At 39.2% G+C, this 22867-nt stretch overlaps 1 protein-coding gene across 1 annotated transcript; it reads left to right on the top strand.

Moving 5' to 3' along the window:
• Positions 1-935: 935 nt before the first annotated feature.
• On the top strand, positions 936-22481 carry mrasa (muscle RAS oncogene homolog a). Its single transcript, XM_044216108.1, has 6 exons — positions 936-1099; positions 12968-13226; positions 14407-14560; positions 15824-15923; positions 16990-17069; positions 18579-22481. Exons 2-6 carry the CDS (start codon positions 13034-13036, stop codon positions 18676-18678), a joined length of 627 nt encoding a protein of 208 aa, XP_044072043.1. The 5' UTR covers positions 936-1099; positions 12968-13033; the 3' UTR covers positions 18679-22481.
• Positions 22482-22867: the final 386 nt, after the last annotated feature.

The following is a 22867-nucleotide window of genomic DNA, read 5'->3' as shown; positions in this document are numbered from 1 at the left end:
CAATAGGCCTTGAATGTGACAGTAGGAGGATCACACATGTAAATGAATAAATAAATAAAATGAATGATGGCTGAATTCCATTTAGCTGCTTCAGTTTCAGGGTCCTGGTATTATTGTCTTCTCACACACACCAGTCTTCTTAGTGCATGCTTTACTTGTTAATATCTATTCTTAATTTTTGAGTATAGTGTGGGGTCAGGGAATGAAAATTGTTGCATTTTAAATAAAATAAGCCAGAACAGTGAACCAGAGGAGTGACCTCTACGCTATCCTGGCAACAAGAACTGATTATCTGAAACCTCACTTCTTCATATATTTTATAACCTTCACCTGTTGCTGTGTTTGTACAGCACATTAAATATGTATACGTAAGATTTGTGGGTTTCTGTGTCACAAGCCTTTGTACTAATGGCACAAAATTATTCGAGGAGAGGTTTTATCAGGTTTGTATAGCAAACAGGAGAAAAACATCTGAAAAGTGTGGAAAATCATAACCTGATATAGGCTATTGCTGATTTAGACATAATAAGTCTATCAGTAAATTAGAACGATTATTATTTAACGATTCAACTAAAAAAACATAGCTACACTCAGAACACAGACAAGCACACATCATTAAAAAATATAATGAATCCATTTGACTCCCCTCAAATCAGGTACTGCTAATTTGACAGGACTATCCCTTTAAAGAAGTCCGCTATGTAAAGGAACAGTCCATTTCACTAAAATGGGGAACTCTTTTATTGCTTCGTGAGATTTCAACATTTTCACACAAAAAATACATTATGAAGGAAAACGAACACGTTACCTCCCAATTACTCTTAAACGTGGATATCATATGACACTGAAAACCCACAATGAATGGTTTAATGTCTTCACAAAAAACGGCGTTCACCCCTTTGGGGCTTTTCTATTTATAGCATCAGCTGTTGCAATACAAAGATTAGCTACTCAACGTATTGTTTCGCAGATGTGGGGAGCACACTCCCGTCTGTGGCGAAAGGGCGGCGGTGGTTTGAAGCCGAGAAAGAGAAAGATGAAGAGGAATATGTCGGTGTGAGGACGTTTCTTTGTGTTCACGACAGCGAAGCTCATATCGGTAAGTAGCCTTCCTGATGACAGAGAAGAGGTCGTGAATGCTGGCGTCTGTGTTCACGGACAGTGCAGGCAACACCTACCGTTAATGTAAAATGCTCAACTACTCTCAGTATATCAACACTTTACTGTAGCCTAGCTAACTGTCACCAGATTATTTCGACTAATGACAGCGTGGTAAACAGTCAAGGGAAGTTAGCGCGTTTTAATTAAGAATATGAACGACTGTATCCCGTTTGCGGAAATTGCTTTTTGCTGCAAACTTCAAGAGAAAGATGAAGCAACCGAAATCCGTTATTCAGGGGCGGCTGCTGTCGGTTTTCCATACGGCCGCTCACGCGCACGCCCGCCCGCACGCACAGACACACACAGACAGAGAGACGGGCCTTGCCTGTGTGTCAAAAATGGTCCCACGGGGACGAAACAAAAACAGTGCTGGTCTTTTATCGTCTGTCAGAGATGATCCTGAAACCTTCTACTAGGCCTATATATGCAGGGTTTTACACACGGTATGTATGTATCCTGTACACACAGTGGTGCCCAGCTCTGCGTGCACGAGAGAACAGAGAGATTCTTGATGTATCAAATCATAGGATGAGATCATTCAGAAGCACCAGTCAGTCTGCAGAAAGAGATCACTATTATTAGCAATGTGAAATCACCAGATAATTTGGCTGTCTGGGGACAGATCCCCCTTTATCCTTCCATCATAACTTCATGGAAATGTCAAACCCTGCTGCTGCTCATGACGTTGCTGTGAGAGTAATGGTTAGCTGACTTTTGCGTGCAGTTTCACATTTTCCCTGAAGCTTAAGTGTGACCTTTGACCAGGGGAAATTACCTTCTGTAGGATTAGTCAATGCTGGGTTTCCCACCAAGGCAACTCGTTGTGGGGTCTATTAATTAAATAAGGATTCCTGTGAGATTCAAATTGTCACTTGCTTGTATATGTACTCTTACCTAGGTGATGCTTCTAATATTTAAAAGTGTGGCAAAAGGTCGGCCTATAGTGTAGAAAAGTAGGCTTGAGACCATAAGGTTACAGCAGAGAAATAAATTAGAAGCGAGGGTCCCTCCTTCATCATCTGAGGTGCCGTTAGGCCAGGCAAACATCCCCTGAACTGCTCAGTAGCAAAACAACAAGACATTCCACCTTACATGTGTGAATGTATTGAATTATATGAGCTAACCAGGGCGTGAACCTGACCTGGATAAATAAAAATAAAAGATACATGATTCTGTATTATTCCAAACCTAATTGGTCTGAATATTTCCATGGTGATAGTGATAGCCTACCCATTGAGGTAGAGACTAGAGCAGCCAAACAGTTAAAATACTAAAATAGAGTGCTTTGCAATCAAGCGTTACTCCATTTCAGCTTTAAACATCAAATGTAATTTCATAACACCTATAATACAAACCCTTAACTATGTTTGATTGCCCTTACCAATTTTTCTTTTTGTTTATTTTTTAAACTGATTGGATAATTCCTTAATAAACATTTGGTTATACATTCTTGAGTTCCTATGTCTTTTGCTTTGGCACTGATTCAGACATTTAGGTTTGAGGCCATAGTTTCTGTTGTCAGGCTGAAGGCTGTCACTGAATTCTTTGCCCCTTAAGTTTAGACCCAGGTATCCTTTGGTTGTAAATTTGCATACTGGCCAATTGATATATGTTGAATGTATGTTAAATGATCAAAGTGTATTAGAGAAGACCTAAATATTTACCACAATGTCTGAGCATTTCTTTCTGAAATCTACAGCATAACCCAATGGATTTCTTTATTTCATTAATTAATAAAAATTCTATCTAAAACAACATGTTACTGGCTAAGATAACCATGTATATTAGACTGTAATGTGCATGGAACAATGAAATTATACATGACTTTTCTTTTTTTTTTGTCTTTTCTTTTGTTCAGCATTATATATCGGCCATCGGCCGCCCTGCTCTCTAAATATTGGCATCTGCCATTGAAATCCCATATCGTCTACTAGTCATAATCAACCAGTGATTTTGTAAAAAAAAATACTGTGTTCTTTCCTCATTGCATTTGTTTCTTTTTCCCAAATGCAATTGGAAATTAGCTGGTCATATACAGTAACAAGTACTTAATCATTCATTCAGTGTCACCAATGAATGGTAGTGGTTCAGTCATGACATCCTGTCCCGGTTGAAATTCCCAAGTAGCCAGAAAAAATGTAAAATGATCAGAATGAATGAACGGAAAGGTCAGAGTAGGAAAAGCCCCCAGCAAGTCACAGTACATTAGTGAGCAATGGGTTGTGTGTGAATGACAGCCTTATCCACAGAGAATTCCTGAAAACGGCATAGTATTATGAAAAAAGACATCAATGTAATTTATGGCTAAAGGGGTTCTCAAACAATGCTGCCAAGTTAGTCATTGGTGATGACCCACAATCATGTCATCAGCTATACAGTGCTCTGATAGGCTATTTGCACTTTGTCCTCTCAACCATATGTTGCACAGGGTGTTAAAAATCTGGATATCAAGTCTGTCAGCATTGGAGGAAATGTGATGAGGGAGCAGCTGAAAAACATAAACAGAAACTAATCTCTTTCAGACAGTCATTCAGTACACAACAAATTACTTGTTGAAATGAGAATTTGTACTTGTGTGAAGGAGATGCTAGAGATGTACATCTGCATCCAACGAGCCATATTATTTTGTGAAGATAACATCTTTTAAGTAAATTTGATGCCATGCTGCAAGCATGGTGGAAGAATTAAGGGCCAAATGGGTAATAATGTATAAATGTGCATCTGATTTTTGACCACATTAATAATTGAAGAATATTGCCAATATTGATGCTGGTAAAGAAATGTAAGGGTCCTTTTGTATTCGCCCCCAGCTCACAGACAGATATAGCCCTTAAGCAAATTACTGCTTTCACTTCAGCTGTCTTGGTGACAAGAACAAGCAACCTGCTTCTCCCAGGTTGAAAACCCAGTTCCTCCATATAGTCAGGGATGGCACAATTTATAAAATTATACTATGCATTTCTTAAATGGTTTTCATGCGTCAAAGGTAAAACAAAAGATCAGATCAGCTCTCAATCCAAGAAAAAAAAGGGTGGCATTTGACTAGAGTTCGTCACAGCAGCTTGAAACTTTAATACATTTTGAACTCGGTGAACTATGTCTTAACACCTCCTTCGAATGATCGATGAGTGTTGATGTCAACGCTACAGTACAGGCTGGGGTGTGCACCACTGTGTTCCTCCATATTCCTGTTGTGTGAGATATGTTGCTGCTTTGTTCCCATGTGAAGAGGGAAGTCCCTTTTATCCTTTCCCAAGGCAGCCACTAGCCACTTCTCAAGAGCCCAGAGAGGCTCTATGGAGTCACGGTGAAAACAAAATATGAAGTCCAAAACATACCAGCTGCTTCTATTATTTTAAATGTAAAACCACACACCTGTTGAGAAATGTCGGTGTAGGGGAGGCATAGTGGATTGACAGAATATGTCACTGGTTTATTCTCTTCTTTGGTCTTCTAGCCATCAAATTGGATGATAAGAAACTTATCATATTTCCTGGTTAGCCACAGCTGTATAGCTTGGCTGTTCAGGTGAGGAATCAAGTGAAACAACATCCAAAATAAGCTTTATGTGATGATTTACATGCTTTGCGGTCCAGTTGATATGCTACACTGCTACACATCTAGTGTGCGCTACAAGGCGTCCAATGACTTCATAGATCTCCTGTGCTGCATGGCTGTGTTTTGGACTTAAGGTGTGATGTAAAGCAGTTTTGCGGCTTTAAAATGAAGGTTTCTCTGATTTAATGATCACTGGGTTTGCAAGAAGAAAGAAATTCAAAAGTTACGGCTATATCCTAATGTGGATCATTTTGAAAACGCTATTTATGTGATGAAGGTGGTTCTGTCCAGGCATTTCAGACCGGTTTCTAAAAGCTTGCCTCTTACATGGAAAGGCCAAAACAATAGGACAAAAGTTAAGTTATGCTACAGCCATCATCTCTTAAAGAGTGGGGGTGAATGGCTCAACCATTTTGACAGACAAATTGAGATTTAACCTGCTGAGACCAGAAAATACTCTTTGTTGCCTCCCACTCTCTGTCTCTCTGTCATCCCTTATTCCAACCCTGTCTTCTAGAAATATCACATAATAAATATATATATATCCCCCCATTTATATTGGGGTGCAAAACGTAATTAGTTGGATTATGGATATAAAGTGCCGGACTTTGAAACCAGAGTGTGGGGTTCGCATCCCGAGTTGCTTTAGGTAATAAGAGCACTTATTAAGGTTAGGAAAGATTGTGGTTTCAGTTAAACACTGTGTCTCGTGCTTCACCTTAACCAGGTGTTGCCAGGGCCTAAATGTAATAATAAAAAGTTTAATGTTGTAGTCACTGTGAGAGGATATTGTATTGCAAGATTGGATATTTTGGCAGAGAACAAATCAAATGCGTTGTCAGTTAACATTTTACTGATATTTTCAGTGTCAACATTTTGATATGTTAATTAACAACATTTCCTCATTATGTTAATAGAAAACCTAATACGGTCAGCATTACATTTCCTTCAAAATGCATTTGTTGCAAATTAGTGTATAAACTTCTATAAATTTCCTGGAGACAGAGTTGCTTATTCTATGTTTCAATACACAGTAGCCAAATACACATCATGTTTTTTGTTACGTTCACATATCTTGTCTTTTGTCAGATGAGTACACAAATCTGAAAAAAATTATTTGAATGTGTGTTTACTTGTTAATCAAGGCAAAGTGATTTCTTTTCGCTGCTGCATTTAGACCCTTAATCAAAGCACTACGTTATGCTTTTAAGTCAAGTGACATAAATAAACATAACGCTTGTATTACACCATGTTATTACATCATATTACATGATCAGTTATTGACAAAATGGACAATCTTATTAATGTTGCTATTTCATAAAAGTACTTGATCAAGCCAGTGAAGGTTGACAGCTTTACATAACTGTTGGACGAGCTCCATTTCTCCTTTCCATGAGACAACAAGAGACAGGTGTAAACTTTCAGATTTAGGGGTTTTTGAAAAGCTCCATTTTCAGGGGTGGAAATGCTAGCTTAGTGTGGATGAAAGGCCAAAACCGTGAGGAAAGGATTCGCAATCAGTAGCATTAGTGTGGACACGGGCTAAGTGTTGTGCACAATACTATAAGTATGTCCTTTGCAGCCTTGGTTGGACCCCTGAAACATCATGGTTTGTAAAGCCATATAGCCAGCCACATTGGTCAGATGACTTTGGTTGGACACATAGTAAAATCTCTTCCAAGCTTCCACTCCCAAAGGAATGTGGTTTAACTGGTGTCTGTGGATTATTTTAGTCTCACAGAATGGTGAGTGGTGTTTCAGAGAATTGTGCACTCCACCAAGTACACTCACAGAGGGAAATGCTGACACACTGTACAAGATTGTGACCTAACTTGGGGTGTGAAAATCACAACTGGTGGCAGGTACTGTGATTTCATGGTGCTTCTCAAGCTGTTGTATTTTTGTTTTTCTGCACAGCACTAAAAATCTGTCTTAAGGCAGTGTGTAGGTATAGGAGCATAGACATTACTTATGCCTTTATGACAGCCAGCCAACTGACTGAAGAGGCTTTTTAACATCAGGAATTTATTTGGCTTGGAAATTTTTTGCCCAACCTGGCTGGCTGACTGCTGCAGACTGACTGATTGGCTGGCTGGCTTTGGAAAGGAAGGAAACATCTTCCTTCCCTCCATTGTGCTGGGCAGGAAAGGATGGACTGGAGCCAGCTGACAGCTGTTTCCTGGTGGATGAAGGAGGAATGGGTGCGTGGGTGGTGTGGAGTTGTTGTGCTAGTAGTGAGTGAATGTGTTTTTTGTCTGCGTTTGACTGTTTCTACAGTTTAATGAGAATTTGAAATATGAAGGTTTCACAGTAAGATGGAGTATATAAGTTTTATTTCAAATTTGTTTAATTTCAAATGTGTATCAACACTTTGGATGGTTTGACTTAAATGGTTGTATCAGTGTTTTAAGCCATTCACTACAAATCGCATATGCATAACATTACTCCCAAAATGTTTTTAAAGCTAACCATACATTTATATATTTCTTACCTTCCAGACAGCAATTGTTTTAATTTTAAGTCAGATTTGTATGGAAATAACTTTGCAGAGACTTGCTTGAGATATGTAATTTATCATAGTGAACATTAAGGTCTTTTCTTTGTATGTGGATATTTATAGGTATCTGTGGAGTTTTCTTTAATTAAATAAACAAAATTACAGTAACACTTTATATTAGGGTAGACATATTCACCATTAACTAGTTGCTTATTAGTAGCATGTTGGCTCTTTATTAGTCATTATAAATCACTTATTAATGCATTTTTCTGCATGACCATATTCTACAACTACTAGGCCATTAGCTAAGAGTTTTCCCTCAATAACCTCCTAATAACTACTTTTTGATAGTAAGTAAGGAAGTTGTTGTACATGAATTACGATCTTAATGTGCATTGCTCAGTATGGGCCTTATAAGGTGGTAATCCCTCATAACTAATTCACTAACAGTTTGACACTTATTAAACTGCACAGGTTCTCTATTCTAAAGTTGCCTCCTCTTCACACTTCACACTTCACACTTAGTAAATTCGTTTTACGAACTGCATGTCTGTTACCTTCCCCTCCAAACTTAGTGATCACCATACAGTGCCTTTTCATCCTAAAGTTAGTCCACTTTTCACAGTTAGCTTTGCACATATTGTTATAGTATTTACCATTCGTTTTTGTATATAGTATTCTCTGTGCGTTACCACCGCCAACTGTCCATCAGTGGATTAGTGTGAAACTGGCAGCAGGAATATGTATTCTGTTGCCCTCGTGCTTGCTCACATGCATGTGTGACAACTTCAGCTACTCAGGTGGCTTGCCACTAGGTGTTTCAGCAACCAGGCTTTATTCGGCCTGCCTCAGCTCCACCTTTTTTGCCCATTTTTGGATTAGCCGGAGTCAGGGACTGCTAAGATGTCGACGGCCGGAGCCACCAGAGCCGCCCACTTTGAGCTTCACAGCGGCTCTTCAGAAACCTATGGGTGACGTCACAGACACTATGTCCATTTTTTTATACAGTCTATGGGAACTCAAAAAAAAACGTTGCCCAATAGCACTACTAGTGGTCAAAAACTCCAGGTATTGCTTTTTTGCATCTTAAAATGTTGGCTATCAGGAGAAACAAATATATAAGATGGTGTCACAATGGCGATTTGGGTGTCATGACTGATTGAACCAAGTTCAGTCCATTCCAGTGTAGGCCAGTTGCAGTTGATAGTTGAGAGATAAAATCACACAGTGGGTGGTGTTTAATGATTCTAATCATTTGTCCACTCTTGAAAAGATTATTTTAAACATGTTTGAATTTTATGTTTGGACACAGAACTGTCAGTGTCATGTAGAAGGACTATACCGAGATAGTGAGCAGCTGTAACAAAAGAGTTTCCCCTCAGGGATCAATAAAGTATGTCTGATTCTGTATTTCTGATTCTGACTGAAAGAGAAATAACAATTTAAAAAACTGGCCAAAAATGGGGAGCACACAAAATAGTGGTGTCTATTGTATCGACTCAACACCATATTGTAACATTTCTATCAACTCTGTCCTCATGTGCCCTTGCTTCCTCTCCCTCACTTTTCTGTTTCCGATTTCTCTCACCCTCCTCTGCCGCTCTCTTGTCTTGCTTCCCTTCCATGTCTCGTTCTTTCTGTAGCATTCATCTCTCTTTGTGGCCAGCTGTGGTGTGAGCTTTTTGCCACAACAGCATGAGATAGCATGACATATTACCATGTATATACCATGTCCTTGCTCTTAGTGATTTTAACCATACAGCATTACTGTATTAATGTAAGACTCAAAAAGGGCGGAATCTGATAAACAAAACCAAAAAACCCCACATTTGTTCAGTACTGCACAAGCTGTTCCCCTGAGATGTAAGTACAGAATGCATCTGAATCATTTGCAAAGGTTTGAATAGATTTTTTTTTTTATATTGAGCCTCTACTGAACTTGACTTGTGTGGAAAAACTACTCTTCTGTTAAACCTCTCATATTCTAGCAAGATGTGTATTTTTGTTTTCAAAAAGCCATAATTATAAACGACAGCTATCCATCTGTGTTGAAGCCATCATATTTCTCTGCTGGTTCTAGTGGCCTCTGAGAGTAGACGTTATTAGCCTGGTTTCTGCTACTAGCCAAATCAGGCTTAACAAGGCTTGCTTTAACTGTTTTTCCATACAGTTATGATATTAATGCTGTAAGTGACTGATTAGAGCCAGCAAAAAGAGAACAGTTTGAGTGATTTTCTATACAACAGTACAATAAGGCCTTTTGCCTACAACGCTTCATCCAAGCAGTTTTATTGTGGCTGATGCTTCTTTTACTCTTCTTCCTTATATTTAAAACATGTCAGCTTAAAAAAAATGTGAGAATGCTGTTAGATCCTGTTAGACCAACTCTCATCACAATAGCAGTAAGGCACTAATCTTGGTGACAAATGCGGCTGCATTTCCTGTAGCTGCTTCTCAATAAAAGCCTTTTGTGATTTTCCATTGGGACGCTCTTAATATGAAGCAGCAGCTGCAGGAAAAGTTTGCTTTGCATTAGCAGTATCTTAAAGGTGCCCTGTGGAGTTTTCATGTAAACACAGAGGATGTGGTGATGCTAGTAGAGTAGTGCACGGCAATCTTGGTATGAGTGTGTCTTGCTCAGTCCACTGCCGACTGCTCAGCGCACTTGTGTTTCATAATATTTTGGTCATTTTATTTGGTGAGGATACACCCACATAAACCTCCCTAAAATCAAACAAACCCCTTTATTCATGTTTTGTTAGTTTTTCAACCAGCTGACATGTGATGAAGCAGACAGAAAAGTTGTCAAGCTACAATTACGCATGGCAGATCTGCTGGTCATATTTTGTGCAAGAAGCACCAGACTGTTGCAAAATAACCACAGACACCTCCGTGCTTATGTGCATATCAGACTTGTCATTTTGATAGCCTGGCATCGGCAGACTAATTCGCATTTCCAAGCGGCGGTATCAACGGGCGCAGACCAAAATGCCTTTGGACACAAAGCAGATTCAACAGAAGCAGTTCCACATTAGCGGCAGCCATCTTGGTTTTACGAAAATGCCTCAACGGCCAATAAGGTCGTGCTCCTCCTGTATATTCATCGTATCAAACCTGCACCATATTAGATACACGGTTGTGATTGGCCCGACCAGATCCAGGACGGGTGGAAATCTGTCTGAATAGGAGGGGGCCAGACACATCTGCCAGAGCAAATTAAACATGATTTGCCTGGTTCCCAGGCTATTATTCTACAATTTCTACTGCAAATCAACTGGCATGTTGGATACTGACACATTGAAAGCAGATCAGTCTCTCTTAAAACTTTTCTCTCCGTGAATATCTCCCTGAGACAGCCTTTCTCAAAGTCACTAATGACCTTTTAATGAATGCCGACGCATGCATGTACTCAATTCTTGTGGTGCTGGATTTAAGTGCTGCCTTTGACACAATTGATCATGGCATTCTTTTAGATGGACTGAGGCACAGGGGCATATCTGGCACTGCACTAGACTGGTTTTCATCATATTTGTCCAATAGAAAATTTTGTGTCACCATTACTAACTACATGTCATCCCTTTCCCATATCAACTACGGTGTGCCACAAGGTTGAATTCTGGGACCACTATTGTTCTCCTTATATATGCTCCCCTTGGGTAATGTCATCCACAGACATGGGATTTCTTTTCATTGTTATGCGGATCACACACAGTTGCACCTCCCTGTCAAGCCCACTGACCTTAGTACACTGAGTTCTCTGCAGGACTGCCTGTCTGACATAAAAAATTGGATGTTGATAAATTTTCTCCAGCTCAACTCAAATAAAACTGAAATCCTTGTTATTGGGCCCCAACATATCACTAAACAAATACTGCCATCGACTGGCTACCTGTCACAACATATCAAGCCTGTTGCAAGAAATCTTGGTGTCCTGTTTGATAGCAATTTTTGTTTTGAGCAACATATCACTAAGGTTGTCCAATCATGTTTTTATCACCTCAGAAACATTGCAAAAAATCTGATCTATCTTAAATTTTAGTGATGCAGAAACTGTAGTACATGCTTTTATCTCCTCATGCCTTGATTATTGTGACAGCCTGTTCACGTGTCTTAATCTAAAAACTCTGAAACGACTGCAGATTGTACAGAACTCAGCTGCTCGGCTTTTAACCAGGACCAAGAGGTACGATCACATCACACCTGTTTTAGCCTCTTTACATTGGCTCCCTGTTTGTTTTAGGATTGATTTTAAGATCTTATTGATTACTTTTAAGGCTCTCCATGTCTTGGCTCCAGATTATATTTTCGACCTTGTAATCCCTTATGAACCTTCACGTAGTTTGAGATCTTCGGGCAGGGGACTTCTGTCTGTTCCTTAGTCTTCTTTTAAGTCTCTTCTCAAAACGCATTTTTATCGGAAAGCATATCCTGATTTTACCTAAGCTGTCTGTTTATTTTATTGTTTTTATGTATTTTATATTTAATCCTTCACTGTGGTATTTTATTTCTCTCTTTTGTGAAGCACTTTGTACTTTGTTTTGATAAGTGCTCTATAAATAAAGTTTTATTATTATTATAATTATTATTATAATGTATTCTTTCTGATCCCACCCAGTATCCAAGTGCCAAGTGTGCCAGGTGAGCCTGGTCACAAAAATTACTCAAAGTGCGCTTGGCATACCCCCGACACACTGGGCAGGGCGCATTTAACTGCAATCTGTTCGTTGCCGCATGTTTCACGAAAATAGAGCCCTATATGTCACACGGAAGTGCTAAAAGCTGAACATAACAAGCCATTCTCTCTAGCCGCCTGCATGCCTGCACACTAATCAGTTTAGTGCCTAAGCACTACCTACCCAAGCAGGACCATAATATTGTAGGTCAGTGTTGTTATCCCCTGCTTTGAGGCCACAGTAGAAAGCTGGCCTATGGGGGCTGGTGGAATAGGACAGCATCAGTTCCATTTTAACCACAAAAAGAAAAGTATCAACTTTCTCATGTCTCAAATTGTAACCAGGTTTTGTGTTGTAAGTACAATTGTTCAAACGTCTTAAATAAAAAATGATTCATGATAATGTTATTACCCCTTATATTGTGCGTGCATGCTGACGTCCACCACACATGAACATTCATTATCATATTAGCAAAACAATCCATTTAATCAAAAAGTCATTCTGGGTGGGCTTTATGTTGCTACTTGCCATGTCACAGAACTCTGCAGGGTTCTCTTGTTTAATTTCTACTCATCTTGCATAAATACTCAAGTAGTAGTACAGTAGCCCCCCTTAAGATGCAGTTCTGTAATGGCCGCTAGACGTTGGTTCTAAGAAACTGGCTGTATTAAAGGGACTGGAAAAACATCAGCTTCTCAGTAAAAAAAAGTCACTTGTTCCACTGCCATGGACAGCTGTCATTCAGCTTGTCTTTCTCTGGTGAGTGCAACTTAGAATCTAAATTACTGTTACCCAGCTATGAAAATGTGTGTTGTAGGTGGGCTTAAAGGGTGCTGATCTCTTTTGGCCTCACTTTCGCTTTCTTTTTTTTGTACAATATTTTTTCCATCTTTCTGCTTTGATCCACAACTCCTAGCTGTGGTCTGTGGTCTCCATGGTGATGAAAAAGCAGCTGCAACAAAAAACCTTAATACCTCTGTCCCTTGTTCTCTCTCCCTCTGTCTGTTGTTTCCTCCCCTGTCTATTATTAATCCATTTTTCTTTCTTTCTCTCTCTCTCTCTCTGTCCTCCATATCAGCCAGGTGTGTCTCATCAGCCACCGACTACCCTACTTCCCACCTTTACCACCACTGTCGAGGTAGCCATGGCAACCAGCGCTTTGCCAAGTGACAACCTGCCAACATACAAGCTGGTGGTGGTGGGGGATGGTGGTGTTGGGAAGAGTGCCCTCACCATCCAATTTTTCCAGAAGATCTTTGTGCCAGACTATGATCCCACGATAGAGGACTCGTACCTTAAACACACAGAGATAGATGGACAGTGGGCAATACTGGATGGTGAGTAGAAATGTATATGTATGCATGTATGTATGTGCATGTGAAATTAACCAGCCAACAGCTGATCCTCTCTCTCATGCTAATCTTCTATTTTATTTATTTGTTTCATTTTCCTTTTGTCCATCATTGACCAATAAGTGAACATTTGTATTTGTTCTTAAAAATCTTTTTTAGTTTTTAACTACATTCCTGTGGTAGCTGTTTCCTACGCTGCGATATAATCTGGATAGCAATTCCCCGAAAGAATTAATGACATTTAGAAAAAGGCACTGCTATGGTCGTAGCATGTGGGAGAAATGATGCATCATTCCATGATTTTATCCTTCCCTCAAAAAAATATTCAATTTATGTTGGAAACATATAAAGCTCTGGAAAGAATTAGAAAACCACTTCAGTTTTATAGTTTATGGGAAGACATCTTTGTGTAAACTTTTGACATTCTGTTATGAAGTATTGACAACTAATGACCTTTGCCAAGGCCGGAAAATTGTTCTGACACAGTTGTTATGTAAGGGTAGCCAAGGCATGAAGGGGACACTTAAGGAAAGATCATTGGGTCACAGGATCACCAAAATCTACAAGTCTCTTTCTCTTAGGATTATGAGAGTGTGTGGGTGGAGTTGATCACACAAGTTGTAAAGGAAACAAAAGAACTGTTATTCTGACCGTGTAATTTCAGAAAATTGAAACAGGTCACAATAACAGAATTGTACAATATCATTGTACAATTATTACTGCAAACTGGGTCAGTTTATATTCCTAAATAAATGTAGCAATGCTTCTGGTTAGGACAGGTTCAATAATTAATATTTGGCATAACTCTGACTCTTTATCGCAGCTTTGTTAGGTCTTAGTATGCTTGAGTAACTAATTAATTGTTAAGTTGAATCAGGTGTGTAGGTGGCGCAATAAGAAATCAAATAAAAATTACATGAAATGTAGTTTGCCACTGCCACTGAAAAGCACACACAAAATATAGGGTGGTCTGTACTGAATGTGTAACAGGAAAAGTATTGTCAAAATTGTAATACTCACTTACTCAGACAAGATGTACAGTACAGTATGCTCAAAAGCTATGACAAATACGTATATCATCTGGGTGTGTTTTGAATTAAAACGTCAGTAAAAGAGAGACCCTTTCATGTGAAGTAATACATTTGTTTTCCCTCCATCTTCGCAGTGCTGGACACAGCTGGCCAGGAGGAGTTCAGTGCGATGAGGGAGCAGTATATGAGGACTGGAGATGGCTTCCTCATCGTCTTCTCTGTGACCGACAAGGCCAGCTTTGAACATGTCGACCGATTCCATCAACTCATACTACGGGTCAAAGACAGGTTGGTTACAACATTTCTGCTGAGATACAGCACAAAGAAACCACTTTTTTTACCATTCACAAACGACAAAGGAAAATTGAGGTATGACTTGGGAATGATTTAAGACATACAAAACTCATGTTAATTGACTCCTAAATGATGTCATGTTATGATTTAATATAAACCATTCATTTACACTCTTGCTGAAAATCAAATCACAGAATGCCTGCTAAATACTTTCCCTTGAAAAGAATAATCTTGAAAAGAAGAACAAACGTATCAAGAACTGCAGCCCAGAGAAACTATTCGAAATGGGTTGTGTGAGTGGTTGTAGCTAAATAAACCCAAAGTTTGTCCCAGTTATCTTACCACATCATTTGGAAGTGAAATCGAAAGAGAATGCACCCAAAATGTTCAATACAATCAACCATTGCATTCAAAATCTGTGTGTACAACTATGGTATATACTAAGTAAGTTACTGTACCCGGAAGCCAAAGTTACAAAAACAGGAAGTAGCTCTGTCAGATGTAATAGGCGCTTAAAAGATGGTAGAAGTGGGCATTTGTTTACGATCTTCTTACCACTAATGTTTGCCCTGTTGAGTTCCATTCTTGTGATTGTGCTGCACCAATTGAGTTTTTGTCTAAAATGTTATAACCAAAAGAAATTTTTCCTAAAATAAGACCCAGAAAGAAATTACTTTTAAGGCCCAGTGAGCTCCATCTAATCATCTAATGTGGTCTGATTTGACAATGCGCATGACCCATTTAAAGACAAATACACTAGACACACACTAAAATTCTAAATATTAACAATATTTAGTATTTTGAAGAACATTTATCCTCATTGAAGGCCAAACTTTGCCCGCCTCAGTCAGGTCAGTTTGAGTTTTGCTGACTCAGCAGACACGCATCTGTTCTCTGACAGTGACTGACAGTAGCCAATAACACTGAGCTTGAGATGAAACAAAAATAGAAACTGCAACTGAGCAAGTCGCTGTCTGTCCATATTTAGTAGTGCTCTACTGTAGCTCAATTTTCTACAAGATTTGAGTGTTGCAGAAATCTGACACCTCCCAGACAGTTTGTGTAGCATGTGATGTTCTTTCGAATCTAAATCTATCAGGTCTTTAAAACAGTCTTCAGACCATGAGACACTTATAAAGACTCTTTGAAACCACTGCAAGTGGTTTGGAAATTCATTATTCAGTTATACAGGAATACCTGAGATCATATATGTGTGTGTGTGTGTGTGTGTGTGTGTGTGTGTTCCTTTCCTCTCAGGGAGGCCTTCCCCATGGTGTTGGTGGCAAACAAAGTGGACTTGGTCCACCTGAGAAAGGTCACCACTGACCAGGGCCAAGAGATGGCTGCAAAACATAACGTAAGTAGCGAACCTTTCTTTAAGCACTTGTCCTTAACTCACTGTAGGGTTTTTGCAGTAACCAGATTTTATATCTTTAACCGAGTTTCTAACAAAGTTTTTACATGTGCCTGTGTGCACTACAGACAATGAAAGCATTTCTGAAACAGCAGTGAGAGAAATGATCATTGTTTGCAGAGGTTTGTCCTCATATCTGAAATAATTCAGTCCAAAATTAGAATAAAACTCAAACTGAAATAAATGTCAAGTTTAATTTGGTATTCACAGCTGAACAGTAGAATATTTGTAAATTTAGATATATTCGGCCCTTAGACACACATATACTTTAGAATCTGATGTTACCCCTGTCGCTAACAAAAAGCTTAAGAACACCTTGATGATACAGACTCACTCTACATTAAGCCGTCTAAATTTTAAAACACTGTCTTTCGTGTGAAAGCGATGTATGTCCACATTAGCGTCTCCAGGTCGTTTTTGTAGAGACGTCTGTCTACAGTGAAACACCTGAACAACATGAAAACAGCTTGTGTGTCTTCTTCTTCGTCCTCTTTTAAGTTGGCAAACAATAAAACTAAGCATCATGCTTTTTGTATTTTTTTTTTTTTCTATTTTGGATTCAAGGGGCTGTTTTCACACTGACTAGCATCAAACACAGTTGATTTTTCAGTGTCATTTCCATGACTGGTAGGGATGTGTTGGAGAACATCTGTCTCAGTCTTTGTTAGTGGTGACATTGAATTAATGATAGTGGGCAATTGTGTTTTCACTGATATGGGTTCTGTCTTCATGTGACTTTCTACTAGTTCCAGGTCGTCATGCAACTGTTAATTGTGACCCCTATTGTTTCTTAACCATGTAGCATTGGGATGTTTAATTCTAAGGGTTAAATGCTTATCGTTTTATGTCTCCCTGTACTGTATGTTCCTATACTCATACCAATACAGTATTTTATGTAGTTATTCAACCAATTTGGTTATTTCATATTTCAGTGACATGTGAGTAGCAACTAATACCACTCTAATACCACTTATGCTTAGATTTGGAATATTTCTGCTTGTGTCTTCAGATAACTTATATTGAAACCAGTGCCAAGGATCCTCCAATGAATGTGGACAAAGCCTTTCATGAGCTGGTCCGTGTTATAAGGTAACTCCAGGTTCACTTCTGTTTATTCTCTTATTTTCATGAGATAAAGACCATGATATCTTTGCATGAAAACTAATGTAGGATAGATTAACTTTCAGTAACAGCTGTTAAACTGCTCTAGGACAGTAGTGATTTGCCCTTAAGACTCTATTGTTTACAAACTAAAATACAGTCATTACAGCAAGTAAAACTCAACTCAAAGCGTATCACCCTTTCCCCCCTTTTTTCCAGTGTGTATTTCACTTATTTAGAGGTTAGTGGCACTGAGAGAGTGTTATGCTGGTATGTGAGGGCAATGAAAGTGTTTTCAGAAGGAGTGGAAAAGCAAAGAAAAAATCCCAGAGCTATTTCCTGTCTTGACACACGTGTGTCTATGTTTTGTATGTGGTCATATCCTGTTTTAAGGCCTTCTTTTGTTGCAAGAACCAATAAGCAACCAGTAGGCATGTCACAGTGTTTTAGAGCCTATACTCAAACACCCAGATACACAGCTGTATTCACCTCTGTATTGGTAAAAAGGAAACCATCCAGATTAGAGTTCTCACTGTCCACATGCCAGGGGTGTAAATAACTCATGAGGAAATTCTTCTCTTTATTCATAATGTATCAAAACTGAGGAGAGTTGATCAATGAATCAACATGGCCCTCTTGTGGTAAGACTGTAGAAAGCCAGTCATACAGGGGGTGGATAAAGAAATATTAATAGTGCTTTTTTCTGACTGATGCATCAGCAGTTCAGGCTGAAAGTGTCCATCCTCTTCGTACTTGTGAAAGTTGCTTTAGGCTGCCTTAAACACTCACATATAAAACGTTTAATGTAAAATCCCTAAGAGGTGAAACATACTATTGCTTGGTTGTAAGCTTAGTGACTGACTCACTCAGTGAATGACTCACTTGTATAGCTGCCATTGTAATTGTGATTTACAGTAATTGCTGCTGGATTTACTGGTGCAGAAATCACAGACACATTTTGGGAAATACGCTTACTTACTTTCTTGCCGAGAATTAGATGAGAAGATCAATACCACTCTCATGTGTGTATGGTAAATATGAAGCTAGAGCCAGCAGCTGGTTAGTATAGCCTAGCTTGCCTGGCAACCTCATGGTGATGATAAGACTCCACAAAGTTACTGTGCCCAGCCAAGAAATAGTCCACCACATAAACCCCAGTAAAACCAAAACGGGTTGTTTTTACACTTTGGTTTTTGTACAGATTAAATAAATGACATATAAATTAGTGAACTTAAGAGGTGCTGGTAGGTGTATTTTGTTACCTTTGGGCAGGGCCACACTAGCTGTGTCCCCCAGTTTCCAGTCTTTGTGCTAAGCTAACTGGCTGCTGGCAGTAGCTTCATATTTACTGTACAGACACAAGGGTGGCATCAGTCTTATCATCTCTCAACAACTCCACAAATAAGTGTATTTCCTAGAATGTTGGATTAAAAAAAGCTAGTAAGTTGATCCTGAGTTAAGATTATTTAGTCAAACTATGTTTTTCTTTCTCCACAGACAACAGGTCCCAGAGCGAAACCAGAAGAAGAAAAAGAAGATGAAATGGAGAGCAGAACGTTCCGCAGGTTCCCACAGGTTCCACTGCGCCATATTGTGACCTCCTTCCTGTTAATCATTCGTAACATACACACACCCACATGCACACCCACTTCCCTTTGGATGTCAGGGAACTCCCCAGCAGTGGTTAACTACTGGAGCACAAAAGGGAGGGGGGGTCGATGAATGGCTGGATGGATCCAGAGGGGCGGAAGGAGAAGTGAATCTGAAATGTTGGACTGATGTCCCCTCAACCCTTCACAATGCCTTGGAATGAGTGCTGGAATGAGTACAATGCCCTCTCTTCTCAATTTATGGTCCCTTTTTAAAGGTCTTTAGATCCCTCCTATCTGTGTTCAAGACAGAACTACAGTGTCACTGAACTGTTTCTCAATCAAATGTAATTTTTGAATTTAATATCAAATGTGGCACAAGAGGACAGACTCTGGGGGAAAAGCCAGAGATCAGAATCACCTTGATGTTGGAACTTTTGCCTTCTTGAGAAAGGTAAGGAAAAGGGAGGAACTCGGTCAAAATGGCACCTCGTGTTTTATGGACTAACTCCCAACAGCCTGCTGGTCATCACCTTTCTATCCTCACACTGCTACAATTTCTCGAAGAAAAGCACCTGTGATTTATTTAGATATGTTGTCTGTGTTCTCTCTCTTTGTAGAGTGGACATCATAAGGGCACGGCGGATGAATATGAGAGTGGTGACAGTGTTTTTGGTAGTGAAAATAGACGTTGTGTGGTGTTGTCAATGAGTGAACAGCGAGTTCTGTGAGTATAGCGTGTACCTTGTGGTCATGTGATGCTCTGGTTGTGTAATGTCAGTTCAGAGAGGATGGAAGGACGTGTCGTAGCAAGCGAAAGAAATGTGACGTGATGCTAAGAAAATGTGTCATATCGGTTGACAGGTGAACGCTGTGGTCATATCAGCTTGTTGAATACATGTTTAAATATTGTAATTGTAAAGGAAAGTAAGATTGGTCAGTGTATGTGGTTACACTTGAATGTAAACATAACAGGGTTTATACCAACACTGACGTTTCAGTGGCCATGTTTACAGACACTCTTATAAATGGATTATTTTCCCATCATAAAAACAGACAGTATATCAGAGCCATCAAGTATTTGAAAATAATAATGGTTAATTTAGGCTACCTCTTCAGTCATTGGCAATGTCATGATGAGTGCAGTCTTCTTCAGTACTGTATGAACAATAGCCCTGATTTTTTTCTTTGTAGTCTTAACAGATTCTCTTCAAAACAAGTTACTTTCCATGTTTTTTGTATCTAACAAATATAGAGAATTACAATTATATTTGTGATATTAAAAAAATCTAATTATAGGTGGCAATGTAAACAAATTCACTGCTGTTTTACAAAAGATCTGTAGGAAATTCTTCATGAAATAGAATAGAAAAGGGATAGTGAGAGCTTCATGTTTCAGATCTGAAACAGGCTGGAGAAGCTGATTTGCACTGGCCACTAACCAAAATAATGTGATGTCACTTTATTTCAATCATGGGGCTTTTCAGACTGCACCACTGAATTCAGGACAATGTTAGAAGAAGAGTCAATGCTCAGTAAAGGATAGCACTCCTTTAGTTTGGGGATACATACTGTAGCCCTGGGAATACGTCAGTTAGGAAGCCTGTCTGAACCAGGCAGAGGGATGCTCCTAGGGCTTAAAGCCATGTTAACCTAGCTACAGACTAAGTTTAGTTGTAGGAAAACCACACACTCGAAGCAACAAGACATTCAGTGTATTCATGTTTGTAGCGGTGAGGTGGATAGGAATGTACAATTTAATAACCTATGAAATGGCTTGTACTGTTAACGCACTAAAGTTTTAGTGGACAACTTTTTTGTCTGGATGAATACCGTCTCTTGAAGGAATACATTTTTGCACTTTTAATACAATTTCTGACTTTCCTATTGGCATGTTGTTTTCTGTTCCAATCTGTAAGTGAAATGAAAGGCACGGTCAAAACGATTTGAATGTCAAACCGAATAACAAAACAAGCAAAGAGGCTATTAGTGTTGTAGCCCTGTTTGCCTGTGTATGCCTGTTGACTTGGCGATGATTGTAACAGAGATTAGATACGTTGGAATGTAATCATTCGAAAGGTATTTAAATAAAAGTTCCATATTACTCAGTTTTGAATTAAGAAGGTTGAGTATGAAAACACTCATTTATTGAATGGCATACAAATTCACCTCAGCATGAAAGTGGAAAATCAACCTCAGCAAAAGAAGGAATACAGTATTAATCTACTGTTAAAGGGACTTCACAGAGTTTCCAGAGAAGGACAGAAAACATTGAAGTACTGATCATTGAACAATGAAGCAACAGACTCTGGATGGTGGAGAAGGAAAAAAAAAACTGAATGTGTTTGATGAAAATGTTGCATCACGTATGTTTGATACCATTTTGTATTATTGATATGATTCTTGAAAAGTGTTTTTTAAACAACTGAATAATTTATTACTGTCTATGTTACCTCAGCGTGTCCCAGACCTGGACAAAAAGCTTAACTCCCCCCTTTTTTTCTTTTTATTTCTTTTTGTTTGGGACTCTCAATGGGTCATAGGCCTTTTGCCTTTGAGCCCCCATAGGAAGAGACTTGTAAGAGTAATGTGTTGTGGACCAAGATGAAGAAGCAGAATTTAGTGAAAAAGCATAAGGACCTCTGTTTTACTGGAGCTCTCTTCTGTGAAAATGTAATCACACAAGGGTCAAATCAAAGGAAAATTTGTCGTCCAACTTGAAATTTTCAGTATGTTTCTTTGTTCAATGTGAAATTTCCTAAAGGGATACTTAACATTTTGGGAAATACTCTCATTCCCTGAAGATTGATACCACTCTCATGTCTGTACACTAAATATTAAGCTACATCCAGCAGTCAGTTACCTTATCTTAGCGTAAAGACTGGAAACAGGGGGAAACAGCTAGCCTGGCTCTGTCTGAAGATAAAAAAATCAGCCAACCAGCACCTCTAAAGCTCACTAATTGAGTATGTTATATTTAGTTTGTTTAATCCGTACAAGTTGGTTTTTATGTGAGTTGATGTGCTGGATTATTTCTTACCTTTGGACAGGGGCAGGCTGGCTGTTTCCCCCAGTTTCCAGTCTATATGCTAAAATAAGCTAACCGGCATGCTAGCTAGCATCATATTTAGTGTACAAATACGAGAATCTAACACTCGGCAAGAAAGTGAAGAAGCCTATTTACAAACGTGTCACACAGTTCCTTTTAAGCGGACTGAGCTCATGTGCCAGCCAGGTGTCTGCTAGTTGACTATGTAACTTTTTGGTTTGAGGTCCAAAATACAGTTTGAAATCAGAAAGTTACCTTTCTTGAATTAATCATTATGGCTGGTGTGGCGACAAAGAAACCTGCTGATTTGTTGCACCGTCTTCACATTTCAGGCAGACCAAATACACATGCCGAAAGTGAATATAATGTATCGGTTATTTGACCCTGGTTTATGTGAGCCAAATTGAGCACTTTTGTTTTCATTAATTGGAGAGGTAGCGTTCTTTAAGACACCAAGTATTGTTGAAGTTATGCAATTGATTTGATTTGTGTGTGTGTGTGCGTGTGTGTGTGTGTGTGTGTGTCCTTAAATGTTGTCAGTATGTAAAGGGCCGTGTAAACTTTTAAGTTTGGATTACAAAAAACTAAATTTGGAGTTGTCACACCAGTTGTGTAATGTGTGTTTTTGGGCAGGTCTGTTGTGTTCTAACTGGCTGTATCAGACTGAGGAGCTAGACGAGGCACAAACAAACTGTGGCCTTTTTAATCTAGCCTCAGGGGTCGATTATATTTCAATAAAGAAATACAAGTATTGTGACTTTACATGCTTGACTGCTTTATTTTTTGTTGGATGGAAGGTGGGTATCCATGATATTAAAATGCAGAGCTACACACTAACTCTCTGCTGAATGGCCTGTGATCAGAGCTGTGTACAACAGCCATGGTGAACATGGCTACACGCGTTTTGAGAGTCAACTTGCTTGTTCAGCAGAAGCACCCCTCATTAATTTTCAGAGCTGTCAAGGATCATTGAGTTCAACACTGTGTGAAGGCTGAAAGCGCCATTTCTCATTGATTTCAATCCCCGGGGAAGTGAGGCAGGCCGGCACACAGAACAGGTATTGCATCTCTGCTATTGATTTACATTCATGTTGTTTTCAGAGTGAAACTGGTACAGAGAGGTGCTCAACATGAGACGAGCGGCAAGA

This window comes from Siniperca chuatsi, linkage group LG12, assembly GCF_020085105.1.
Source record: "Siniperca chuatsi isolate FFG_IHB_CAS linkage group LG12, ASM2008510v1, whole genome shotgun sequence".
NCBI lineage: Eukaryota > Metazoa > Chordata > Actinopteri > Centrarchiformes > Sinipercidae > Siniperca > Siniperca chuatsi.
The sequence above is the reverse complement of the archived record's forward strand: the minus strand, read 5'-3'. Positions and strand labels throughout refer to the sequence as shown.